The following is a 27,332-nucleotide window of genomic DNA, read 5'->3' on the forward strand; positions in this document are numbered from 1 at the left end:
CATCTTCTTCCAAAGTGACAGAAGCTGAAAAACAGTAATACTCTAATATTTGGATGGTTAAGGAAAATTAGCACGTTTACAAATTGGGGGCTCATATAATCTGTAAGCAGTATAACCTTTCTCATTTTTTTTTTCCTTTTCCTGCTGCGCCCAAGGCACATGGAAGTTCTCGGGCCAGGGATCAAATCTGAGCCAAAACTACAACTTAGGTTACAGCTGCATCAACACCAGATCCTTAACCCACCAGTGCCAGGCCAGGGATTAAATCAGCACCTCCACAGAGACAAGCTGAATCATTAATCCACTACACCACAGTGGGAACTCCTCTCATCAGATTTTTGAAACATTCATCAATACCTTTGAAAAGTTAAATGGGCTTCAAAAAAAAGACTCTACCCATGGAGTTCCCATCATGGCTCAGCAGTAACAAATTGACTAGTATCCATGAGGACTTGGGTTCCATCCCTGGCCTTGCTCAGTGGGTTAAGGATCCAGTGTTGCAGTGAGCTGGGGCGTAGGCTGGTAGCTATATACAGCTCTTATTCAATCCCTAGCCTGGGAACCTTCATATACCATGGGTGCACCCTCCCCACCCCTCAAAAAAAAAAAAGAAAGACTAAAAGTACATGGCCCTTTTTTTTCTTTAAGGACCACATCCACAGCATATGGACGTTCCCATGATAGGGGGTCGAATCCAACTCGTATCTGTGAGGATGCAGCTTCAATCCCCAGCCTCACTCAGTGGATCGGGAATCCAGTGTTGCCATGAGCTTCGGTGTAGGTCACACATGTAGGCTGTCAGGTGCAGCTCTGATTCTCAACCCCTAGCCTGGGAACTTCCATATGCCACGGATGTAGCCCTAAAAAGCAAAAAAAAAAAAAAGTGATAATAATAAATTAAAAAAAAAAAGAAGATACTACAAAGCTGTTATAAAGAATGAGGAAGGAGTTTTCATCATGGCTCAGCAGAAACTAATCTGACTAGTAACCATGAGAACGCAGGTTCAACCCAGGCCTCACTCAGTGAGTTAAGGATCCAGCATTGTAGTGACTTGGGGTGCAGGTTGCAGACACGGCTAGAGGTCCAATCAGAGCTGTAGCCGCCGGCCTACACCACAGCCTCAGCAACACCAGATACGAGCCGTGTCCGAGACTCATACCACAGCTCACAGCAACAGCAGATCCTCAACCCACCGAGCAAGGCAGGGATCGAACCCCCAACCCCATGGTTCCTAGTAGGACTCATTTCCGCTGCTCCATGACAGGAACTCCTATATTCTCATTTTTATTAAAATATAAACCTATGTACATTCACAGATTTCTAGAAAAATTAAAAATTCTATAATGACATTTGGGAAATGATAAGGCTATTCCATCCTGCACCCTCATGTACTACCTTGAACTTTTTTTTTTTTTTGCTTTTTAGGGCCCCACTCACGAATATGGAAATTCCCAAGCTCAGGGTCCAATCCGAGCTACAGCTGCCAGCCTACACCACACCAACAGCAACTCAGGATCCCAGCTGCATCTGCGACCCACACTACAGCTCATGGCAACGCCAGATCCTTAACCCACTGAGCAAGGCCAGGGATCGAACCCACATCCTCATGGACACCAGTGGGATTCATTTCCACTGCACTACTACGATAGGAACTCCATGCCCTGAATTTTTTTAATAACCATAATTTTGTATTGCTTTTTTGTATTTTTTAAAAGTTTTAACAATTATGGAGTCCCATTGCAGACTTGGCTCGGATCCCTCGCTGCTGTGGCATAGGCCGGACCCCAACTGGACCTCTAGCCTGGGAACCTCCATGCATTGTGAGTGCGGCCCTATTGGAAAAAAAAAAGGTGGAGTTCCTGTGGTGGCGCAGTGGTTAACGAATCTGCCTACGAATCATGAAGTTGCAGGTACAATCCCTGGGCTTGCTCAGTGGGTTAATGATCCGGTGTTGCCATAAGCTGTGGTGTAGGTCGCAGACACAGCTCGGATCCCGTGTTGCTGTGGCTCTGGCGTCGGCCGGTGTCTACAGCTCCAATTAGACCCCTTGCCTGGCAACCTCCACATGCTGCGGAAAGCGGCCCTGAAAATGGCAAAAAGACCAAAAAAAAAAAAAAAAAGGTTTAACAATTAGGAGTCACTTTCCTCAGGTATTTCTATACCTATGATTTTTCTCACAGAAGTCTTACTTAGGTAGCATCTTATTAAACAACAAATAATTAATCAAATATATTTTTCACCTTCCCATTTGCAATGTGCTACATGAAACACCCTGAACAGTAACACAGGTCTTAATCATTAATTCCCTTTTTTTTTTGTCTTTTTTTATCTTTTCAGGGGCACACCCGCAGCATATGGAGGTTCCCAGGATAGGGGTCTAATCAGAGCTACAGCTGCCGGCCTACCGAGTCTGTGACCTACACCACAGTTCACCGCAACACCGGATCCTTAACCCACTGAGCAAAGTCAGGGATCAAACACACAACCTCATGGTTCCTAGTCAGATTTGTTTCTGCTGCACTACGACGGGAACGCCTTAGTTCTAAATGTCAGGCATGTCTGATATTTTAGGCATTAATTAACAATATCTTAGTGTATTTAACAGCAAACTACTGAAAACCACACAATACTCCATCCATAAAAGTTAATGATTACATCCAGGTAAATCTACACTATGTATTATTACCCAACGATTTAATTTAAAAAAAATTAGTAAGATCTTTATGAACTGACAGGGAATGATGAGAAACAGAGTTCTCACACTGGATGAAGAGATACATAATTATGGAATGGAGGAAGGTAAGGAAGGTAAGAAAGAACCCTAGAAGGTACTGGACTAGAACTGGAGGCATTGATATAAAATTAAAATGTCTATCCAATTAAAGTACAAAGTAGCAAAAGGATCCAGTTCTTGGCTTCAAAATGCCCTTCCCAAATGAAAAAAAAAAAAAAACAGGGATCTTTGGAGAAATAGTTAACACCAGGTCTGGGGCAGAACCTAAAACTGTAACATACAATCCTACCACAAATAAGGAATTATTCAAAGCATTGGGGGGGACATATCAAAGACACAAAAGCAAGGTTGAAAAGGTTCCCCAACAGAGTTCCCTGGTGGCTGAATGGGTTAAAGATCCAGCACTGTCACTGCTATGGCGCAGGTTTGATGCTTGGCCCAGAAACTTCCATATGCTATGGGTGCAAAAAAAAAAAATCATTGTCATAAAAGACAAAAAATAAAGGGATGCTGTTCTAGACTTGTACAGGCCAAGAATACAATAATAACAACTGTAAATGTGTGATCTCTGACTACTCCAGATGAAGAAATTTTAAAGGTTATATAAAAATGTATGTGGGAATTCCCACTGTGGGGCAGAGGATTATGGATCTGGCGTTGTCCCTACAGTGGCACAGGTTCAATCCTTGGTCTGTGTTAAGGACACAGCACTGCCACAACTATGGTGTAGGTTACAGCTGCAGCTTGAATTTGATCCATAGTGATATAAAATCTCTTAGGTGTCATAATAGTACTATGGTTAAACAGAAGAATGTTACCTTTTGATAGGGGAGACATGCTCAAGTATTTGGGGTGAAATGCCATAATGCCTATAACTGACTTTCAAATGGCTTAGTGAAAAAAAAGGCACATAAATGGGAGAGACACATACGACAAAATATTTAAGGATATATATGTATTCACTGTTTCTGTTCTTCCAATTGTTCCATAAATTTGAACTTCTTCCCAAAAACATTTGGGGGGAGGGAAAATTAAAAATAAAAACCACCATGCTGTGCACATATCATACAGATACGTTTTACAATCTTCAAATATATATTGCAAAAATACTCACCTTACTCGAAGTTGTAAGCAAGAAAGCTCTTTGCAGATTCTCCTTCTCAGCCAAAGAGAACTGCAGTCTGCTAATTTCTTCTTTGAAATGAGTAATCATGCTTTCTTTGTTCCCATCTAAATTCTTTAAAGTCTGGACCTCTGACACAAGCTTGGTATTTTCTATTTCAGTGTTCTTCAAATGCACCTGAAATAGTGTGTGAAAATGTCAAGGATATTCTAACTCCTTAACTTAAGTTAGTCAAAGTTTAAAATAACACTGTTTATCTCTAACCCAAATATGATCAAGGGAAAGGGAAGACTCACTAGATTAGAAGTCAGGAACCCAAATTCTACCAAATGACTAGCCAAGTATGTGTTAACAGAACACAGTTTTTCTGACTTTGGAGGATTTTAGTTTTCCATAAAGATTCTTTTTTTTTCTTTTTCCGCTGCACATCTACAGCATATGGAAGTTCCCAGGCCAGGAATCGAATGCAAGCCACAGCTGCGATCTACAATGCAACTGTGGCAACACCAGATCCCTAACCCACCACGCCACAACGAGAACTCCACAGAGATTAATTATAAGGGCTAAGGTTACCTCATCTCTAAAGTCTTTTCCTTTGATGATTTTAAGTTAGTTCTCTTTAAGACTACAAATGAATTTAGTTGTTCTTTGGAGGAAACATTACATTACAGGCATATTCAGACATAAAGGCATGATCAGATACTGAAAAACTAAAGGAGTAACATTCAAGAACAACATCCTAAGCAATGCAATTTTTTGCTTGTGAAAAAGTACTATGTCATGAACTTACTATGTGCCCAAAAGGTATATCTGTTGATGAATTAACACAAACATATTGATTTTCCCAGGAACTTGCCTCCTGCTGTTCATAATATACATACAAATCAAATTCTATAACTGAAATTATAAGAGCACAAATATTTAGTTTCCACTATAGAGTACCTCGCTTTGGTTGACAGCACAAGAGTGAAATGAATTAACACACTTAAGTTTAAAAAACAAAACTTCTTTCACTTTTCTCTTTAAATACATAGAATGCTGATGACTAATTTCTGTTGACATGAATAAAATGTAACTCCAGATACTCTAAAGGTATCAACAGCCAAGACCTTTTCAGCGTCACTTTAAAAACACTACCTGGGAGTTCCCATTGTGCTGCAGCAAAAACAATCTGACTAGTGTCCCTGATGATGCCGGTTCAATCCTTGGCCTCGTTCAGTGGGTCAGGGATCAAGTATTGCCATGACCTGTAGTGTAGGTTGCAGACACGGCTCAGATCCCAAGTTGCTATGGCTGTGGTGTAGGCCAGCAGCTGTAGCTCTGATTAGACTCCAGCCTGGGAACTTCCATATGCAGTGGGTGCAAACCTTTAAAAAAAACAAACAAAAAAACTACCTGATTTTCATAATCATCAGCTCATAAGTATCTTTTCCCAATCCCTCTAAATTCTGATAGAGCAGGGATGGGCCACATGATCCCGTTGGGTTTAGAAGAGAAGGAAAGAGGAAACTCTGGTTACTCATGCAGGCAATTTGGACGGAGAAGTATGTTTCTGAGATTAACAGTATAGTAGGTCTTACCGTGCTTGGTAAGTAATACCAGGTAACAGTAATAATAATCAGGACACTGGGAGGTTGGAGAAGAGCATATTCAAACAGAAATTTCAATATCGGAGTTCCCATCATGGCGCAGTGGTTAACGAATCCGACTAGGAACCATGAGGTTGCAGGTTTGATCCCTGGCCTTGCTCAGTGGGTTAAGGATCTGGCATTGCCGTGAGCTGTGGTTAGATGTGGCTTGGGTCCCGAATTGCTGTGGTGTAGGCCAGTGGCTACAACTCTGATTAGATCCCTAGCCTGGGAACCTCCATGTGCCACAGGAAGCGGCCCTAGAGAAGGCAAAAAGACCAAGACAAGAAAGAAAGAAAATTTCAATATCATTTTGATCCCAACTCTTAATTCTTATAGAAAACAACAAAGGAATAAACCCCTCAAAACATCTCATTCTTTCCCTTTCTCCCAAGTCTTTTACAAAGGAGTCATCATTCCACAGTCCAACTGCATCAACTCTTTTTTCTTCATAGACAAAGAAAATATTTGCAGAAAGTTAGGGGGGGGAAAAGGCATAATGTAAGAGATAATTTAGAGCAGTAAAAGAAAAATAAATTTTGGATTTACGCTAAAATGTGCTTGTGAACTGTTTATAAAACAATGGAAGTACTGTTCTAAAAGAGAAAAGAACATCAAAATGGAAAGATGACATCTTTCTAAAATAAGTCATCCTAATTATCATTACACTTCTTAAGCATCAGTGGTTTTAGGAACTTCCTAAACCCTTCCTGATACTGACTAGTATACTTTTAGAATTCATTTTATTTATTACTAGGTTAAAAAGACAGAAAACATAGACATTCTATTTACCTTATTATCTCCCACTGTGCTAACAGTGAAACAACATGGAAAGCACTTAATTATCCACAAAGAAATAATGCTCAGACTTTTCCTGGCACAAAATTGAAATGTCATCATTGAAATTTACAGTAACATTAAATAAAAAAGTATTACAGATGTCAAGTTTTCATTTAGTTAAAAAATACTTTTTAACCTTAAAAAACTACATTTGAGGAGTCCTCTTTGTAGCTCAGCAGGTTACAAACTCAACTAGTATCCCTGAGGATGCAGGCTCAATCCCTGACCTCGCTCAGTGGGTTAAGGATCCAGCACTGTCACAAGCTGCAGCACAGGTTGCAGATGCGGCTCAGATCCGGTATTGCTGTGGCATAGGCCAGCAGCTGCAGCTCTGATTCAACCCCTAGCCCAAGAGCTGCCCTATGCTGCAGGTACGGCAACAAAAAGGAAAAAAAAATGCATTTGAACATGGTTAGCAAAAAGCCCACTGTATCCAACTGCATCAATTCTTTCTCTAGGTATCTGTATTATTTCCCCTTTTCACAAAATTTTGTCCAAACACCAAACATTATATTTGGATAATCTTTATTGGAATATAGTTGACTCACTATGTTGTGTTAGTCTCAGGTGTACAGCAAAGTGAATCAATTATACATATATATATGTATACACACACACACATATCTGTATCTCCATTCTTTTTTCCAGTACAGGTCATTACAGACTACTGGGAAGATTCCCCTGCACTATTCAGTAGGTCCTCCCTAATTATCTAGTTTATACACAGTAGTATGTATATATTATTCCCATCCTAAGTTATCCCTCCCCTTGCCCCCCGCCCCCGTTTCCCCCATGGTAACCATTAAGTTTGATTTCAAAATCTGAGTTTGTGTTTTACATATAAGTTCTTTTTATCATTTTGATTAGATTCCACATATAAGTGATATCGTATGATAGCTGTCTTTCTCTAACCTCACTTAGTAGGATAATCTCTAGTTGCACCCACATCTCTGAATAGCCTGAAGTCAGAGAACCTGACTCTTCCAGCTCCATTTTTCATTCTCAGGATTGCTTAGGATATTCGGGGCCTTTTGTATTTCCATTCAAATTGAAAAATTTTTTGCTCTACTTCTGTGAAGAATGCCATTAGTAATTTGATAGGGATTGCCCTGAATCAGTAGACTGCCCTGAGCGGTATAGTCATTTTTCTGACAATATTGATTCTTCCCACCCACGAGCATGGTATAGCTTTCCATCTGTTTGTCATCTTTGATTTCTTTCATCAGTATCTCTCAGTTTTCAGAGTACAGGTCTTTGGTCTATTCCCAGGTATTTTATTCTTTTTGATGCAACGGTAACTGGAATTGTTAATTTCTCTTTCTGATTTTTCACTGTTAGTGTATAGGAATGCAAGAGGTATCTGCATATTAACCGAATTCATTGATGAGCTCTAGTAGTTTTCTGGTAGCATCTCTAGGATTTTCTGTGTATGGCAGGCATCATATCATCTGCAAATAGTGACAGTTTTACTTCTTTCCCAATTTGGACTCCTTTTATTTCTTTTTCTTCTCTGATTGCCTATGTACTTAAAGAGACAAACTGTGAAATCATCCACCAGTGAGTCTTCACTATTTTTCTTCCTATTCTGGGAGTAACACATATACACATGCACGCTCACGCTCTGGAAATGGTTGTTCCAAGAAACAGGATGGGTATATAACCCATGACATGCAAAGTGTTCCTATCTACACTCTACAACGAGGTGTACAGTAGATTTAATTTTCTAAAGACAAAAAAATTTGAAGATTAAAAAAATTAACCCCCCCCCCATAAAGAGGTAATTACTGCAGCTTTGTGGCATAGTTTGAAACAATCTTTTTCTCAAGATTGTTTTGGCTACTCAGGGTCTTCTGCATGTTTCCATACAGATTTTAGAATTATTTATTCTAATTCTGTAAAAAATGCCATTGATATTTTGCTAGGGATGCACTCAATCTACAGATTGCCTTGAAGGGGGTGGTCACATTAACAGTGTTAATTCTTCCAGTCCATGAGCAGTTTATCTTTCCACTTGTGTCAGTCTCTCACAGTTTTCCTAGTACAGGTCTTAATCCTTAGACTTACTTCTAGGTAATTTATTCTTTTTTGATAGTAAATGGGACTTTTTTTTTTCTTTTTACAGTTGCACCTGCAGCATAGGTTTGTTTTAACTTCACTGAGTTTGTTAGTATATAGAAATGCAACAGGAGTTCCCTTCGTGGCTCAGTAGTTAACAAACCCAACTAGGAACCACGCGGATGTGGTTTGTTGTTGTTGTTGTCTTTTTAGGGCAGCACCCGAAGCATTTGGCCTCACTCAGTGGGTTGCCGCAAGCTGTGGTGAAGGCCGCAGATACAGCTTGGATCCGGCAATGCTGTGGCTATGGTGTAGGCCGGCAGCGGCTATAGCTCCAATTGGACCCCTAGCCTGGGAACTTCCATATGCCACAAATGTGGCCCTAGAAAGCAAAAAAAAAAAAAGAAAAGAAAGAGAAAGATTTCTGTGTATTAATTTTCTATCTTGCAACTTCACCAAATTCATTGATAAACAGTAGTTTTTCTCGGTGGCATCTTAATGATATTCTAAATAAAGTATCATCTACAAACAGTAACAGTTTTACTACTTTCTTTCCAACTTGGATTTCTTTTCTTTCTTTTTCTGAATGCTGTGGCTAGGACCTCCAATACTATGTGAAGTAAAAGTGGTGAGAATAGGTGTCCGTGTCTTACTCCTGATCTTAAAGGGTGTGCTTTCAATCTTTTTATCACTGAGTATGATGTTAGCAATGGACCAGTCACATATGGCTTTTATTATGTTGAGGTAGGTTCCCTCTATACCTGCTCTGTTGAGAGGTGGTATTTTTTGTTTATTTTTTTGTTTTATTTGTCTTTTTAGGGCCGCACCCACGGCATATGGAGATTCCCAGGATAGGGGTCTAACCGGAGCTACAGCTGCTGGTCTACGCCAAAGCCACAGCAATGCCAGATCCGAGCCGAGTCTGTGACCTACATCACGGCTCACGGTAACGCTAGATCCTCGACCCGCTGAGCGAGGCCAGGGATCAAACCTGCAACCTCATGGTTCCTAGTCAGATTCATTTCCACTGCGCCACGACGGGAACTCCTGTTGAGAGGTTTTATCGCAAATGACATTTAATTTTTTCAGAAGCTTTCTCTGCATCTACTGAGATACGATTTTTATTCAATTTGCTAATGTGGTATATCACATTAATTATTTGTATACAACAAAGCTACAGTCAGCAAAACAATATGGTACCACACAAAAATAGACACAAAGATCAATGGAACAGAACAGAGTCCAGAAATGAACTCACACTTATAGAAGCAATTAATCTATGAAAAAGGAGGCAAGAATAATACAATGGGGAAAAGACAGCCCCTTCAATAAATAGTGTTGGGAAAACTAGATCACTACATGAAAAGAATCAAACTGGGAGTTCCCTCTATGGCCCTGCATTACAGACCTACTGTTCTTTTGGTTTTTATTGTATTTGTTCTTTTATTTTTATCTATGTGAGATGATGGATGGTCACTAAACTTACATGACGTATACAAGCCAAATCATTACGCTGTACACCTCAACTTACACAGTGCTGTACGTCAGCTACATCGCAATAAAAATGAAAGAGGTGATCCTCAGAACAGATTTGGAATTTCACTGGGTAGCTAACAATGGTATCTATCTTATCAATGGATATAAATAAATTAATAGCGGTTTTTAAAAAAGGAGGAAAAGGAGTTTCCATTGTGGCTCAGAAGAAATGAACCCAACTAGTACCCACGAGGATGCGGGTTCAATCCTTGGCCCTGCTCAGTGGGTTAAAGATCCAACATTGCCATGAACTGCAGTGTAGGTTGCAGATGCAGTTCAGATCTGGTGTTGCTGTGACTGTGATGTAGGCTGGCAGCTGTGGCTCCAATTCAACCCTAGCCTGCGAATTTCCATTCTGCACCTAAAAATGACAAAAACAAAAACAAAAGGGAGGAAAAAAACCCATGGGCAATACGATCAATCATATTCTAGTTTCTTAACACAAACTGTGACTCTCTAATATTGAATATACAGAGTTGTATGTTTCTTTAATCTAATACGAACCATAATATATAAGTAACTGTGGCCTTTTCTAAAAGATTCAATCTAGCCAAATAATACTTAACACAAAATGGTCTTAAAATTCTTCATCTTCGACAGCCCTCAGGAACTGCTTATGAGCCACTTAAAATAAATAAGTCCCAATATTCATCCACAACATTATCAACAACTGAAACTCACTACCTGATTTTAGAGTCACTTTAAAAAGAAAGGAAGTGACTTCCCTGGTGTTTCAGCAAGTTAAGGATCCAGGGTTGTCACCACTGTGGCTCAAGTTGCTTCGGAGGCGCAGGTTGGCTCAGGAACTTCCACATACCGTGGTTTTAAAAAAAAGGCGGGGGGGAGGAAAGGGGAGGGTGGGGAGGAAGAAAAACTTGAAAAGGTTAAGATTTTTCAACACTCAATCTTTTTTTTTTTGTCTTTTTTTTTAAGGGCCGCACTCACGGGATATGGACATTCCCAGGCTAGGGGTCGAATAGGAGCCACAGCTGCCGGCCAGAGCCACAGCAACATCAGATCTGAGCCACTTCTGCAACCTACACCACAGTTCATGGCAACACCAGACTCCTTAACCCACTGAGCGAGGCCAGGGATGGAACCTGCAACCTCATCGTTCCTAGTTGGATTTGTTTCTGCTGAGCCACAAAGGGAACTCGCCTCAGAATCATTTTTAAAATGACACTCTCTGAAGATTATTCCAAAAGTCAAACTCTAAAACATCATCATCACTAAAGTAAATGAATGCTCTCTTCCCCAAGGTATATATATTCTTACAAGGAGAAAATAATCAAGTTACACAAATTCTGATCAATAGATATCTTGTTACCATTAAAACTCTTTGACTTAAAATATATCACTTGCTAAGTATCTAAAACACCAGCAATTCCCTGAAAACTAACTTTTAAGGACCAGACAAAAATGAGGTAGTTTCAAAAAATATCCCCAAATCCTTAATATTCCTCGCTTAAAGTGGAACCTAACTGCCCTCTTCTTGAGTGTCAGCTGGCCGGTCACTTGCTTCTATTAATAAGATGAAGAAGCATCAATGTACAATCTGATTAGGTCACTAAAATGCAAACTTCCTCCTTGCTCTCCTTTGTACAGCTCATTCTGTGTGAAGCTGCCATATCATGAGGATATTTAAGCAGCCACTGAAGAGGCCACATGAGAAACTGAAGGGCTTCTTGCCAAAAGTCATGGGCGTGAGCCACTGTGACAGCAGATCCTTCAGTTCTAACTGAGCCTTTAGCTAACTGCAGCCCTTGACGACATCTTTTTTTTTTTTTTTTTGGTCTTTTTGCCATTTCTTGGGCCGCTCCCGCAGCATATGGAGGTTCCCAGGCTAGGGGTCTAATCGGAGCTGTACCTGCTGGCCTACACCACAGCCACAGCAATACAGGATCTGAGCTACTCTGCGACCTATACCACAGCTCACGGCAACGGCAGATCCTTAACCCACTGAGCAAGGGCAGGGATCGAACCTGCAACCTCATGGTTCTTAGTCGGATTCGTTAACCACTGCGCCACGACGGGAACTCCCCTTGACAACATCTTGGCTGCAACTAGAGACCCTGAGCCAGGACCACTCAGCCAAGCTGCTCCCAAACTCCTGACCACTAAGTTTTGGGGGAATGTTACACAGTGATAGATAACTAATAAAAATATAAAGAATTAATTACCTTATAAAGTTCTTTCTCATCCTTTTCTGTCTTCAACTGACATTCAAGTTGTTCTCTTTCATATTGTGCCTTCCTGAGTTTGTCCCTTAAACTAAAGTCAAATACCATTAATATAGACAAAAAACAACTTTCATTAAACATTTTTAAGCCATGAAAACACTTTTTAAAGTATTAGAAATACCTGTCTAATTCAGTTTCCTTTTCAATTGCTTTATGTGTCACTGACACAATATCTTCCTCAAGCTGCAGAGCTTTGGATGTAGCATCATTATATCTCTTCTTAAATTCCTCATTTTCCATTTTTAAATTTTGTGAGATTTCAATAAGACCCTTAGAAACAACAACAAAATATTTTGAGAAACATGGAAACATAATTAGAAAGATAAATTTTCATATTTCTGAGAAATCTTTGTATTCTTAAAATTTTAATCCCACACTTGCCCCCTCCAAAGTTAAAGACTAAAAATTAACATGAAATTATAACATATATTAAACTTTCTAAATATTAAAGAATTACTCATTCTTTTCCTTGGACTTTCGACACACTCTGTTGATTTTACTAATTTCTCCACCAGAGGGCAGGCAACAAAAATGAGAAAAACAGTTGAAAATTTCATTTTAAATTTCACTTTTGTTTTCCCACATCTCATTTTTCAGTATTTCCCCAGTAACAAGACAGGTTTCCCCATACTAAGGTTAGCACCACTTCATCTAGGATAGATCACTAAGTGGCACTGATAATTATACCAAAGCACTAAGTTAAAATGTATGCCAAAAGTCACGTTCCTAATATTACTGCCACTGTGATTGAGAGGTAAAAATAAATATTCAAACACAGTAAAATATGTATAAAAGAGGTAGTAGGAGTTCCCATCATGGCACAGTGGTTAATGAATCCAACTAGGAACCATGAGGTTGTGGGTTCAATCCCTGGTCTCGCTCAGTGGGTTAAGGATCTGGCGTTGCCATGAGCTGTGGTGTGGGTCGCAGATGCGGCTCAGATCCTGAATCGCTGTGGCTCTGGTGTAGGCCAGTGGCTACAGCTCTGATTAGACCCCTAGCCTGGGAACCTCCATATGCCATAGGAGCAGCTCGAGAAAAGGCAAAAAGACCAAAAAAAAAAAAAAAGAGGTAGTAAATTCAAACACATTAAAATAAGAATAAAGAAGGTAGTAAAGAGGTGGTGAATAAAACTTCATTTTAGAAAAGAGTATTCTGGAGTCCCCTGGAAGTCTAATGACAGGGAACTCGAGCGATGTCACTGCTGTGGTTAGGGTCACTGCTGTGGCTTGGGTTTGATCCCTGGCCAAGGAGCTTCTGTATGCCACAGCGAAGCCAAAAAAATAAAAATAAAAAATTAACTTTTTAAAAAGGATATTCTACTTAAAAGTAATAAATAACTTAAAATTTTTATCACATCAATTAAGATAAGTAACTTAAGGGAACTTGATCAAGCAAGCCTCTTCATTAGCTTGTTTTATAAAAGGCCTTTTCTGCCTAGTTTATAAAACTATGAGAATCAAATATAACAGTACATTTGGAGGTTTCCACATACTTATTGAAGACTATAAAGCAAACGAATTGATAAATTAAGACAAATTGTGTTTGGGGGTTCACGTTGTGGCTCAGCATGTTATGACCCAACCAGCATCCTTGAGGATGCAGGTTCAATTCCTGGCCTGGCTCAATGGGTTAAGGATCCGGCATTGCCATGAGATGTGGTTTAAGTCAAAGACATGGCTCAGAGCCTGCATTGCTGTGGCTATAGCATAGGCAGGCAGCTACACCTCTGATTCGACCCCTAGCCTGAGAACTCCCACATGCCATGGGTGCACCCTGGGGGGAAAAAAAATTGTGTTAAAAAATAATTTTACAATCTTCCACTAATAAAAGTATGACCCATAAACCTAACAACAAAAATTACCATTCTGCCAATTTAAATGTATCAAATGTTATAAAGCAATTATAAGTCAATTTAATTCTCATAACATTTACAGCCAAGTTTTTTGCTTACAGATTACCATTTTAAATATCTTGCTAGAATATGAAAATTACTATGCTGCATCTATACTTCATTAAGAAGATTATCACAATAGATAGTGGTCAGATACTCTACTGGTTTCACTTTGGCTCAAGCAACTGTTTGCCTTACTGAATTTGCAACATAAACCAAATATTGTTATACAAAACCAAATGCTTTTCTGATATCAATGCTATAATAAACATCAAAAAAAGGTAATATTTATTCCCTCTACTATAACTGTTGTCACTATCCTGTGTTTCTTTAAAATTTGACACATCTTCTGTATTTGTCTTGCTGATTTATAAAGACAGCCAAGAAGGTTTCTAAATAGTTTTTATTTTTACCAAATGCTCTCATGGCACCATAAGTAGGACATATATTTAATCCAGGTATTTCTGAGGATTCCAGACAAGATGGCAGTAGAAGGACTCAAGCTCATCTTCTCTCATGAAAACACAAAAATCAAAACTAACTACCAAACAACCATCAACAAATAAGAATGAAAGCTACCAAGAAAAATACCCTAAGTCCAAGAAGCCACAGGGAGTTCCTGCCATGGCACAGTGAGTTAAGCATCCAACTGCAGAAGCATGGGTTCAATCCCTAGCCTGCTGCAGTGGGTCACAGGATCTGTTGCTTCCGCAGCTGCAGCATAAGTCACAGATGCGACTCATACAATCTCTGGCCCAGAGACTGCAATATGTCGCAAGTGTGGCCATAGAGATTTTTGAAGAAAAAAAAAAAAGAAGCCACAATGAGCCAGTAGGAGGGGTGTTTTCGCAATATGAGAAGGTTCACTGGTAACAGCAAACATACAAAGGTAGGAAATCATCCACACACAAGTATGATATCAAAACCAGCAACTGTAAGAAGAGAGTACAAATGCAGGATACTGGAAACTCATTTGAAATTAAGAGACCAGAAACTTAAAACAATCTTATATACATAGACTCCTATATCAAAATCTCATGGTGACCAAAACCCAAAAATCTACAATAGATAAACACACAAATAAGAAAAAGCAATCCAGGAGTTCCTGATGTGGCTCAGCAGGTTAAGAACCTGACCAGTGTCCATCAGGATGAGGGTTTGATCCCTGGATTAATATCACTCAGTGGATTAAGATCCAGCACTGCTGCAATCTGTGGCTAGGTCGCAGGTGCAGCTTAAATCTGGTGTTGCTCTGCTGTGGCATGGGCCGACAGCTATGGTTCCAATTCTACCCCTAGCCTGGGAATGCCCACGTGTCCCAGGGGCAGCCCTTAAAAAAAAAAAAAAAGAAAGAAAAAGAAAAAGCAATCCAAACACAACACTAATGATAGTCATCAAACCAGAAGAGAAAAAGAAAGGAAGGGAAGGAGTTCCTGTTATGGCTCAGCAGGTTAAGAAACTGACTAGTATCCAGGAGGATGCAGGTTTGATCCCTGGCCTCGATCAGTAGATTAATGACCCAGCATTGCTGTGAGCTGTGGTGTAGGTCACAGATGCAGCTCAGACTCTGCATGGCTGTGGTGTAGGCCAGCAGCTGCAACTCTGATTCAACCCCTAGCCTGGGAACTTTCATATGCCTCAGGTATGGCCCTAAAAAGAAAAAAAGAGAGAGGGAAAAGAAGGAAAGGGGGAAAAAAGATAAAAAAAAAAATTTGAAAATAATTAACAAAATAGTAATAAGAATACACATATCAATAATCACCTTAAAAATGTAAATGGATTAAATGCTCCAACTGAAAGAAAAAGACTGGATGAATGGATAAAGACAAAACCCATGTATACATTAACCACAAGAGAACCATTTCAGTTCTGGTGAAACACACAGATTCAAAGTAAGAGGAGGAAAAAGACACTCCACAGAAACAGAAATCAAAAGAAAACTGCTATAGGAGTTCCCATTGTGGCTCAGTGGTTAATGAATCCAACTAGGAACCATGAGGTTTCGGGTTTGATCCCTGCCCTTGCTCAGTGGGTTAAGGACCCGGCATTGCTGTGAGCTGTGGTGTAGGTTGCAGACACAGCTCGGATCCCACGTTGCTGTGGCGTAGGTCAGCAGCAACAGCTCCGATTAGACCCCTAGCCTGGAAACATCCATATGCTGCGGGAGCGGCCCCAGAAAAAGCAAAAAGACAAAAATAAAATAAAATAAAGCTAGTGTAGCAATATTCCTATCAGACAAAGCAGAGCTTAAAGATAGTTACAGGAATTCCCGTCGTGGCGCAGTGGTCAACGAATCCAACAAAGAACCATGAGGTTGCAGGTTCAATCCCTGGCCTTGCTCAGTGGGTTAAGGATCTGGTGTTGCCATGAGCTGTGGTGTAGGTCACTGACGTGGCTCGGATCTGGCATAGCTGTGGCTCTGGCGTAGGCCGGGCGGCTACAGCTCCAATTCAACCCCTAGCCTGGGAACCTCCATGTGCCTCGGGAACGGCCCTAGAAAAGGCAAAAAGACAAAAAAATAAAAAGTAAATAAAACAAGATAAAAACTTCCAACAAACAAAAGTCCGGGACCAGATGGCTTCAGAGAGAAATTCTACCAAATACCTATCCTTCTGAAAATATTCCCAAAAATTACAAAGGAAGCAACACTCCCAAACTCATTCTATAAAGCTACCATCACCCTGATACCAAAACCAGACAGATACCACAAAAAAACCGAAATTAAACGCCAATATCCCTGATGAATATGGATGCAAAAATCCTCAACAAGAAGTTCCTATTGTGGCTCAGTGGGTTAAGGAGATGATATTGCCTCTACAAGAATGTGGGTTCAATCCCTAGCCTCACTCAGTGTGTTAACAATCCAGCATTGCCACAAGCTGCAGTGTAGATTGCAAATGGGGCTCAGATCCAGTGGTGCCACAGCTGTGGTGTAGGCTGCAGCTGCAGCTCCAATTCAATTCCTAGCCCAGGAATTTTCATATGCCACACTAGCAAACTGAATCCAACAATACATTAAAATGATCATACACCATGATCTAGTGGAATTTATCCCAGGGATGTAAGGATTCTTCAATATCTGCAAAGTCAATATGATACACCACATTAACAAACTGAAGAATAAAAACCATATGATCATCTCGAAAAATGCAGAAAAAGCTTTCAACAAAATCTAACATCCATTTATGATAAAATCTCTCCAGAAAAATGGGTATAGAGGGAACCTACATGAAAGATAATAAAGGCCACATATGACAACCCCACAGCTAACATTATTAGCAACGAAAAGCTGAATTTCCACTTAGATCAGGAACAAGACAAGGATGTTCACTCTCTCCACAACTCACAAAATGGGAGAAAATATTTGTAAATGACGGGACAAAGGATTAATCTTCAAAATACATAAACATCGGAGTTCCTGTTATGGCATGGTAGAAACGAATCAGACTAGGAACCTTGAGGTTGGGGATTCAATCCCTGGCCTCACTCAGTGGGTTAAGGATCTGGCGTTGCCATGAGCTGTAGTGTAGGTCGCAGACATGGCTTGGATCTGGCATTGCTGTGACTGGCAGCTGTGGCTCCGATTAGACCTCTAGCCTGGGAACCTCCATATGCTGCAGGTGCAGGCCTAAAAATAAAAAAAAAAAACAAAAAAAAAACCATATATATATATATATACACACACACACACACACATACACAAACCATACATATATATATATATATATATATATATATATATATATATACACATACACACACCTCTCACACAGTTCAATATCTAAAAAACAACCCAACCAAAAATTAGTAGAAGATCTATAATAGACATTTTCCCAAAGATGAGAGCCAGATGGCCAAAATCACATGAAAAGACGCTCAAAATCACTCATCATTAGAGAAATGCAAATAAAACATCATTAGAGAAATGTAAGGCACCACCTTACACCAGTCTGAACAGCCATCATCAGAAAGCCTACAAACAGTAAGTGCTGAGGAGGGAGTGGAGAAAAAGAAATCCACGCTACATTACTGGTGGGAATATAAACTGGTACTACCACTATGGAAGTTCCTCAAGAACTAAAAATAGAACTACCATATCATCCAGCAATCCTACTCCTGGTTATCTATCCAGAGAAAACCATAATTCCAGAAGACACATGCACCTCAATGTTCATTGCAGCACTACTGACAATAGCCAAGATATGAAAGCAACCTAAAGGTTCATCAACAGAGGAATGGATAAAGAGGATGTGGTACAATGTAATTTACTCAGCCATAATGAAGAATGAAATAATGTCATTTGCAGCAACATGGAAGGAGCTAAAGATTATCATACCAGGTGAAGTTTGTCAGGCAGTGAAAGACAAACATCATGTAATATCACTTATATGTGGAATCTTAAAAAAGGATACAGGAGTTCCTGTCATAGCTCAATGGAAACAAATCTGACTAGCATCCATGAGGACGCAGATTCGATCCCAGGTCTCAATCAGTGGGTTAAGGATCTGGCATTGCCGTGAGCTGTGGGGTAGATTGCAGACACGGCTCGGATCTGACGTGGCTGTGGCATAGGCTAGCAGCTACAGCTCCGGATTGGACCCCCAGCCTGGAAACCTCTATATGCCTAAGGGGTGGCCCTAAAAAGACAAAATAAATAAATAAAAAGATACAAATGGACTTATTTGCAGAACAGAAACAGGCTCAGAGACTTTGAAAACACTTTTGATTACCAAACCGGACAGACCAAGGGGAGGGATGATTGCTGGTTTAGGGTTGGTATATGAAATGACTGGCCAATGGCGTACTACTATATAGCATAGGGAACTCTATCTAATATTCTATGACAATCTATATGGGAAAAGAATCTGAAAAAGAATGTGTATAACTGAATCACTGTTGTACAGCAGAAATTACCACAACACTGTAAATCAACTATACTTCAATAAAACTTTCAAGTGAAAAAAATAATCCACGTATTTCTTCCTAGAAAAAGATTGCCCAGAGGCAAAAACTAGTTTCTGATTCTGTAATTAATGCAAGTTTTAGAGTGGGTAAATAGCCATCTAAAAAAAAAAATGTATAGAAGAACCAGAAAAGATTAGTAAGCATGAACTAACTGCTTTACCTATGAGTCATTTAACTCTGTCTACAATATGTCATAAAATTAATTCTAACTATAATTTGAGAGTCTCAGAATCTTCCTGGTACCTACAAAAGCATCCAAGAGCTTCTCAGAATCTGAGCCCAATGCAAAAGGCATGAAAATACTATATTAGGGATTATTCTTAAAGCCCCTAGTGCTCACATCTGAATGAAAAATAAGCATCTTCAATGTGCCTAAGTCTTCCTTAGCATGAAAATGAGAGCAGAGCCCTTAGGGTACATCCCAATAACTAAGAACCATACTTTCTTTTAAAAAATAACATTTCTAAAAGAGTAAAATCTACAACATGGAGCCTTTGAAAAACACTTGAAATTTGGGATAAGTATTAATTTAATCAGTATTTGCAAATTATGTCAAAAGGGCATCATAATTTGATGTTAAAGAAAAATTTAAAGAGATAGCCTGCTACACTATGCACCAAGATACAAACAGTAGCAAAAGGAAATTTGAGAGAGTTAGGCATTTCAGATTCATGAAACCAACTTCTCCCCCCGCTCTTAAACTGAAGGATCACACCACTATGACCCCCCATAACCAATTCCCTCAAGTCATAACTCTCAAATATAAACAACCAAATAAAAACACTGCAAATCACTTACCTATGTGGCTAAAGATGCACTAAAAATCTTACATAACACCACATTTATTCCTCTGTTTAAAAACATTAACTCTGTATTCACAATGAATACATGTGAAAAACCCAGATACACTAGCCCTGAAAACTATCTAGAAAAAAGTATGATGGTACTCTGGATTCTAATGTATACAAACAGTAAAATTAGGTAAATTAGTACCTGAATACTCTAAATAGCAAATCAATGGCAAAGGATTATTTATGGAAACTGCTACAAGATTTTAAAATAAACATTACTCTTCTGATGTAATCTGGCTTTTATCAAACACTTGGTTTCTTGAAATCAACTAAAATACCAAACTATGCAAATAGCTACAGAGAATATGAATTTATCTTTTCCCGTTTCTAGAAATACACCAGACAAAAATCTAACTGACAACAATGTACAATAATAAACTATCTTCATGGCATTAAAATAATCAGCTTGGGAGCTCCTTGGTGGCCTAGAAGTCAAGGATCTGGCATTGTCGTTGCTGTGGCTCGGGTCACAGGTTCAATCCCTGGCATAGGGACTTCCACATGGCACAGGTGTGGCCAAAGTAAATAAATAAATAAAACAGGCTAAAAGACAAAATAAATAACAATAATAATTAGGCAGCTAATTATTTCTTTAACATTGCTCCCATAACAACAACCTGTTTAAGTTTCAGTTAGGTATTTTGTTTTTCATTTGTCAACTAACCTGAGAGAGATCATAACTAACTTTAGCATACTTCAATTTGTAGTATTTTTTTTCCCATTTTTTTGTCTTTTTTTTTTTAGGCCTGCACCCACAGCATATGGAGGCTCCCAGGCTAGGGGTCAAACTGGAGCTGTAGCTCCTGGCCTATACCACAGCTCATGCAATGCCAGATCCTTAATCCACTGAATGAGGCCAAGGATCAAACCTGAGTCCTCATGGATACTAGTCAGATTTGTTTCTGCTGAGCCAAGACAGGAACTCGATTTGTAGTATTTTAGATCTCTGAATAAACATCAAATATTCAAACAATGTCTTCAATAACAGACCTCAAATTATCTTGAGGAAAGCAACAAAAGCAAAAAATTCACTAAGAAAACTTCCGTGAAGAATAGTGTCAATATTAAAAGAGCAAAGTTTAAACACAGTAAAACGTAATGAGGACTTTTATCAAAATTCTGCTATGAGAAAATACACTTGCCAGTGAAACTACAACACAGCCTCACACTGTGCACAAAAATAAACTCAAAATGGCTTAAAGACTTAAAACATAAGACATAATAAAAATCCTAGAAGAGAACATAGGAAAAACATTCTCTGACATAAATCACCCATGAGTTTTCTTAGGTTAGTCTCTAAAAGCAATAGAAATAAAAACAAAAATAAACAAATGGGACCTAACCAAACTTACAAGCTTTTGTACATCAAAGGAAACCACAAAAAAAAAAAAAAAAAGGCATTCTACGGAATGGGAGAAAATAGTTGCAAACAATGCAATTGACAAAGGCTTGATCACCAAAATATATAAACAACTCATGGCAACTCAACAACAACAAAAAAACCCAGTCCAAAAATGGGCAGAAGATCTAAATAGACATTTCCAAAGAAGACATACAGATGGCCAGCAAGCACATGAAAAAATGCTCGTCACTAATTATTAAAGAAATGCAAATCAAAACTACAATAAAGTACCACTACACACCAGTCAGAATGGCCATCATTAAGTCTACAAATAACAAATGATGGAGAGCGTGTGGCAAAAGGGAACCCTACCACACTGTTGGTAGGAATGTAAATCGATACAACCACCACGAAAAACAGAACAGAGGTACCTCAGAAAAATAAATATAGAACTACCATATGATCCGGCAATCCCACTCCTGGCCATATATCCAGACAAAACTTTCACTGAAAAAGATACACCCCTATATTCTTTGCACTACTATTCACAATAGCCAAGACAGAGAAACAAGCTAAACGTCCATCAACAGATGAATGGAGTAAAAAGATGTGGTACATATACACAATGGAATACTACTCAGTCATAAAAAAGAACAAAATAATGCCATCTGCAGCAACACGGATAGAACTAGAGACTCACACTAAGTGAAGTAAGTCAGAAAGGGAAAGACAAATCCCATAGGATGTCACTTACATCTGGAATTTAATATATGGAACAAATGAACCTATCTATAGAAAAGAATCAAACTCATGCACATGGAGAACAGACTTGTGGTTGCCAAGGGAGAGGTGGAGGGATTGGGATGGGCCGGGAGTTTGGGGTTAGTAGATGCAAATATCGCATTTGGAGTGGATAAGCAATAAGATGCTGCTATGTATAGCACATAGAACCCTATGTAGTGTGTACTGTGTGTGTGTGTATACACACACACACGTACACATATATGTATACATACATATCTATATGACTGAGTCACTGTGCTATATAGTAGAGATTGAAAGAACACTATAAATCAACTACAATAAGAAAAATATTTTAAAAACCTATCCAACATAAAAATTGCAGAGGACCTAAGGAGACATTCCTCCAAAGACATACAAAGGGCAAACAGGCACACGAAAAGCTGGTCTACATAACTATCAATGAAATGCAAATCAAAACCATAATAAACATCAGTTCACTCCTGGAGTTCCCATTGTGGCACAGCATAAATGAATCTGACTAGGAACCATGAGGTTGCAGGTTCGATCCCTGGCCTCACTCAGTGGGTTAAGGATCTGGCATTGCTGTGAGCTGTGGTGTAGGTCGAAGACACAGCTCGGATTCGGCATTGCTAAGGTGTAGGCCGGCAGCTGTAGCTCTGATTCGACCCTTAGCCTAGGAACCTGCACATGCCATGGGTGTGGCCCTAAAAAGCAAAAAAAAAAAAATAACAGTTGACACAGATCAAAATGGCTGTCATCAAAAAGATAGATTATAAAATACTGGTGAAGCTGTGGAGAAAAGGGAAGCCTGTGCACTGCTGGTGGATATGTAAACTGGTGCAGGCACCATAGAAAACAATATGGAAATAAAACTACCATATACACACCTACCATTTCTAGGTATGCATCTAAAGGAAATGAAAAAAGGATATGGAAAGACTTATCTGCACTCGTTTCACTGCAGCATATTCACAATAGTCAAGATACAGAAACAACCTAAATACTATTGATGGGTGAATGAAAATAGAAAAGGGGGTATTAAATACGATGGAATATTATTCAAGTCATGAGAAAGAAGAAAATCCTACCATTTGCAACAACATGGATGGACTTTGAGAGCATTATGCCATGTGAAAAATGCCAAAGATAAATACTGCATTGTATCTGCTTACATGCAGAATCAAATTCACAGTAGAAGAAAAGTGGGTGCCAAGAGCTGCCAAAAGACATAAGCATATCCAACTAGTTACAATATAAGTGAGATTGGATATGTATATAATCATAATCTGTGCAAGTTTATCAAAACAAATTTTCTTATGAAAATTTTAAATAAACAAGTCAATAACTAGGTGATTGCTCTTTTTCCATTCTTTTTGGCTAGTGACTTAAATCCATTTGTATCTCTAATGAAGCCACACTGTTTTTTGTTTTTGCTTTTTGTGTGTATGTGTCCTTTTGCCTTTTCTAGAGCTGCTCCTGCAGCATACGGAGGTTCCCAGGCTAGGGGTCCCATCAGAGCTGTACCACCAGCCTATGCCAGAGCCACAGCAACAGGGGATCCAAGCTGCATCTGCAACCTACACCACAGCTCACGGCAACGCTAGATCCTTAACCCACTGAGCAAGGCCAGGGATCAAACTTGCAACCTCATGGTTCCTAGCCAGATTCATTAACCACTGTGCCAAGATGGGAACTCCGAAGCCACACTGTTTTACACTTATACTTCTTTTTACCTTGCTCAACAAATTGTACCAATTTTTAATTGGGTGGTTTTCATAAGCAATTTATTGCATTTCCCACAAGGATTTCAAAGTTCTAATATTACATCTTATTTCACTGAACTCTGCTTTTTCAAAAAATAATTTTAACTACTTTATTCTATTTTGCTTTTATTCAGTGTTTATCATTCCTAATAGTATTTCTAACCTGTACCCCTAAGATCTATCAAATAGTCTAGAATTAGATGTAAGACATCTAGAAACAGTTGTCAGGGACGTCACAAGGCTGATACCAAAAATCAAAAAATATTTCAACCATTTACAACATAAAAGAGGCTGTGGCAGAAGAAGGTTGATAGGATTTGACAAATTCTCATATAAGTGCCTAACTAAAGGCTATTTTTTTCAACACGTAGTCTTCACTCATTTTAATTGGTTCGGTTCTTGGAAAAAATTGGGTTTCAGACAATATACTATGACTCCAGTTACATAAGACACAACTAACCTTCTGCTCTGCTTGAAGTTGGTCACATCTTTCTTTCTCATGGTTAAGCTCTCTTTCCATTCTCCCAACTTGTTCTCGAAGTTGTGTTGTTTCTTTTTCCAAAACTTCAATTAACTTTAACAGTTCTTCTTTTTCTTTCATTGTTTTCTCAATTTTCAACTATAAAACAAAAACTCAAATTATTTTTTTATAATCCTAAAATGTTTACTTTAGTTTTCCATTTCCAAAAATTAGTGAACAAGAGTTCCCCTCGTAGCACAGTGGTTAACGAATCCAACTAGGAACGATGAGGTTTCGGGTTCGGTCCCTGCCCTTGCTCAGTGGGTTAACGATTTGGCGTTGCTGTGAGCTGCGGGGTAGGTTGCAGACGCGGCTTGGATCCCACGTTGCTGTGGCTCTGGCATAGGCTGGTGGCTACAGCTCCAATTGGACCCCTAGCCTGGGAACTTCCATATGCTGCAGGAGCGGCCCAAGAAATAGCAAAAAAGACAAAAAACAAACAAACAAACAAACAAAAATAGTGAACAAATTTTTTGCAAAAAGAACTCTTTAAACATTATCTACGTCTTGTCTTTTTTTTTTTTTTGTCTTTTTTAGGGCTGCACCCAAGGCATATGGAGGTTTCCTGGCTAGGGGTCCAAAAGGAGCTGCAGCCACTGGCCTACATCACAGCTGTACAGGGATCCAAGCCGTATCTGTGACCTACACCATAGCTCATGGCAATGCCAGATCCTTAACCCACTGAGCAAGGCCAGAGATCAAACCCACAACCTCATGGCTACAAGTCAGGTTCGTTAACCACTGAGCCATGATGGCAACTATCTACTTCTTACCATCAGCCTCTTTTAGTCTTCAGTTAGAAAAATTTATGAAGAGCTCCCGCTGTGGTGCAACGAAAACTAAGTATCCATGAGGATTTGGGTTCAATCCCTCACCTCACTCAATGGGTTAAGGATCCGGCATTGCCCTGAGCTGTGCTGTAGGTTGAAGACACAGCTCGGACCCTGCATTGCTGTTGCTGTGGCGTAGGCTGGCAGCTGCGGCTCTGATTCAACCTCTAGCCTAGAAACCTCCATATGCCACAGGTGCGGCCCTAAAAAGTGAAAGAAAAAAAAAGCAAAATTCATGAATCATAAATTCAGATCTTTTGGTTGGGCAAAGAATAAAACATTAAAAGAAGGTAGAAAAGCAATGAATTTCATTATGAAGTGGCCGGCTAAGCACTTTTCAAATCAGTACTAAAAATAAGGCATATTGGAAGTTCCCTGGTGGCTCAGCTGGTTAGGGATCCAGTGCTGTCACTGCTGTGGATTGGGTGACTGCTGTGGTGCAGATTTGATCCCTGGCCCAGGGACTTCGGCATGCTGTCAGTGCAGCCAAAGTAAAAATTAAAAATAAGATATATTAAGTTTCATAAGTGACCTAATTCTGGGCTTTTCTTATTTGGGCTAATAATTAAGGAGAAAATGTGTGCTTCTTCTTGAATGCAAATCTATGGGAAAGCTTTGAATCTATTAAGAACTTCCTTATGGAGTTCCTGTCATGACTCAGCAGTAACGAACCAGACTAGTATCCATGAGGAGGCAGGTTAGATTCTTGGCCTTACTCAGTGTGTTAAGGATCTGGCATTGTCGTGGTGGTCACAGACACGGCTGGGATCCCACATTGCTGTGGCTATGGTGTTAGCAGACAGCTACAGCTCCGATTCAACCCCTAGCCTGGGAACTTCCATATGCCACAGGTGTGGCTACTTTTTTTTAGGCCTATTTCTCTTACAGCAAGAAGTCTTTGATTCTAACAGGGGAGGAAATATGGAGACTGAGGAAAGATTTCACAAAGGAGGCCATCACACATTTAGCTAAAATAAAATGTTTTCCCCTGATACATCACAAGTCAGTTTTCCAGGGTCATGGAATCAGACTGATTAAACTTTAAAATGGCTCTTAGGAAAATTAAAAGAGCTGTAAAAAGAATTTAAATGACCCCTCTCTCTCTTCCATCAAATGAAAATGACAGGAGTGAATGCCCTCAAAAGAGAAAAGTTTACTAATTCATTCAATTTCTTTTTACCTTACCTATTTTGTAAAAAAATGCTTTTGGGCTCTTAATTTCCTGGCAACTTAAAAACAAAGATACATCTTCACATAGTACAAAAGAAAAATTATAAAAGAACTACTTTTTCCCAGTGATTTATTGGTACATAGTTTCTCAAGTTAATTGAATCTTAAGTAGAAATTTTTTTAAAAATTAAAATTAGATAAAAACATACACAAGTCTAATTCCTGCCCCCGATTTTGTATTCTGAAATCTTTCAATCACAGAAAATGGTTAAACTTTTACAATGAGCACTCAGACACCCACCACCTAAATTCAATAATTATTACTATTTTGCCATGTTGTTTTATCTACCTTTATACACCCAAGTTTATTTACACTTTGTTAAATCGTTTGAAACACAGCTGCAGATCCTTCCCCTAAGTGCACAGGACAAGCATCTCCTAATTAGTACAGTCTCCTGTTCAACCACTACCACAGCTAAGAAAATTAAGAATAATCTTAAACAAATGGGTAATCCAGTCACAATATCCCCACTACCCCCAAAATGTCTACTTTTTTAAACTCTAGGATCCCAGTAAGGATCACAAACTGAAGGATTGTATTGCAACCATTTTTAATGTCAGCAATGCCCTAATGTCTCACGCTTATGCTAATCTTGTACATTTTTAGTAAAATCATTAAAGATTTTAATGAATGTAGAAATTTAAAAGACTTGTTTAAAAAACCTGTCAGAATATAAATATCTTATTCCCAGGAACATTCACCTAAGAGATGGAAATTTAAATTCTCTTCATAAAGTATATTTGATGAGTAGGAAGAAGAGAACTACATTGTGTGATGTCCCCATTTACCTGGAACACAAGAAAGAGGTAGATGCCAAAATGTCTGTTGTTTTCTATCGTAGGCCCTGAAACCAGGGTGGTCTAACAAGTATTAAAAAGGCTGCAATGTAAATGCTCACTGCATTCTTCTTAAAGATCTAGGCTTGTTTCACCATCTTCAGCATTCAAATAACAGGCTAAAAACCCTGATCATCAGGCGGCTGTCATCACAAAATATTTCAGTCACCCTATAAAA

The 27,332-nt window shown here is 39.2% G+C and overlaps 1 protein-coding gene across 2 annotated transcripts in view; it reads right to left on the bottom strand.

Annotated features, from left to right (window-relative positions):
* The window catches only part of TAX1BP1 (Tax1 binding protein 1), an 82,451-nt gene that overhangs the window by 33,288 nt on the left and 21,831 nt on the right, over positions 1–27,332 (bottom strand). For both annotated transcript variants that reach the window (XM_047763869.1, XM_047763868.1), the window contains exons 5-8: positions 24,198–24,356; positions 12,279–12,427; positions 12,098–12,188; positions 3,850–4,035 (exon numbers count right to left, since the gene is read on the bottom strand). In XM_047763869.1, the coding sequence (XP_047619825.1) occupies positions 3,850–4,035; positions 12,098–12,188; positions 12,279–12,427; positions 24,198–24,356 (585 nt within the window). The remainder of the gene's footprint in view (positions 1–3,849; positions 4,036–12,097; positions 12,189–12,278; positions 12,428–24,197; positions 24,357–27,332) is intronic.

The sequence above is a fragment of the Phacochoerus africanus genome, chromosome 16, assembly GCF_016906955.1.
Source record: "Phacochoerus africanus isolate WHEZ1 chromosome 16, ROS_Pafr_v1, whole genome shotgun sequence".
In the NCBI taxonomy this organism is placed as follows: domain Eukaryota; kingdom Metazoa; phylum Chordata; class Mammalia; order Artiodactyla; family Suidae; genus Phacochoerus; species Phacochoerus africanus.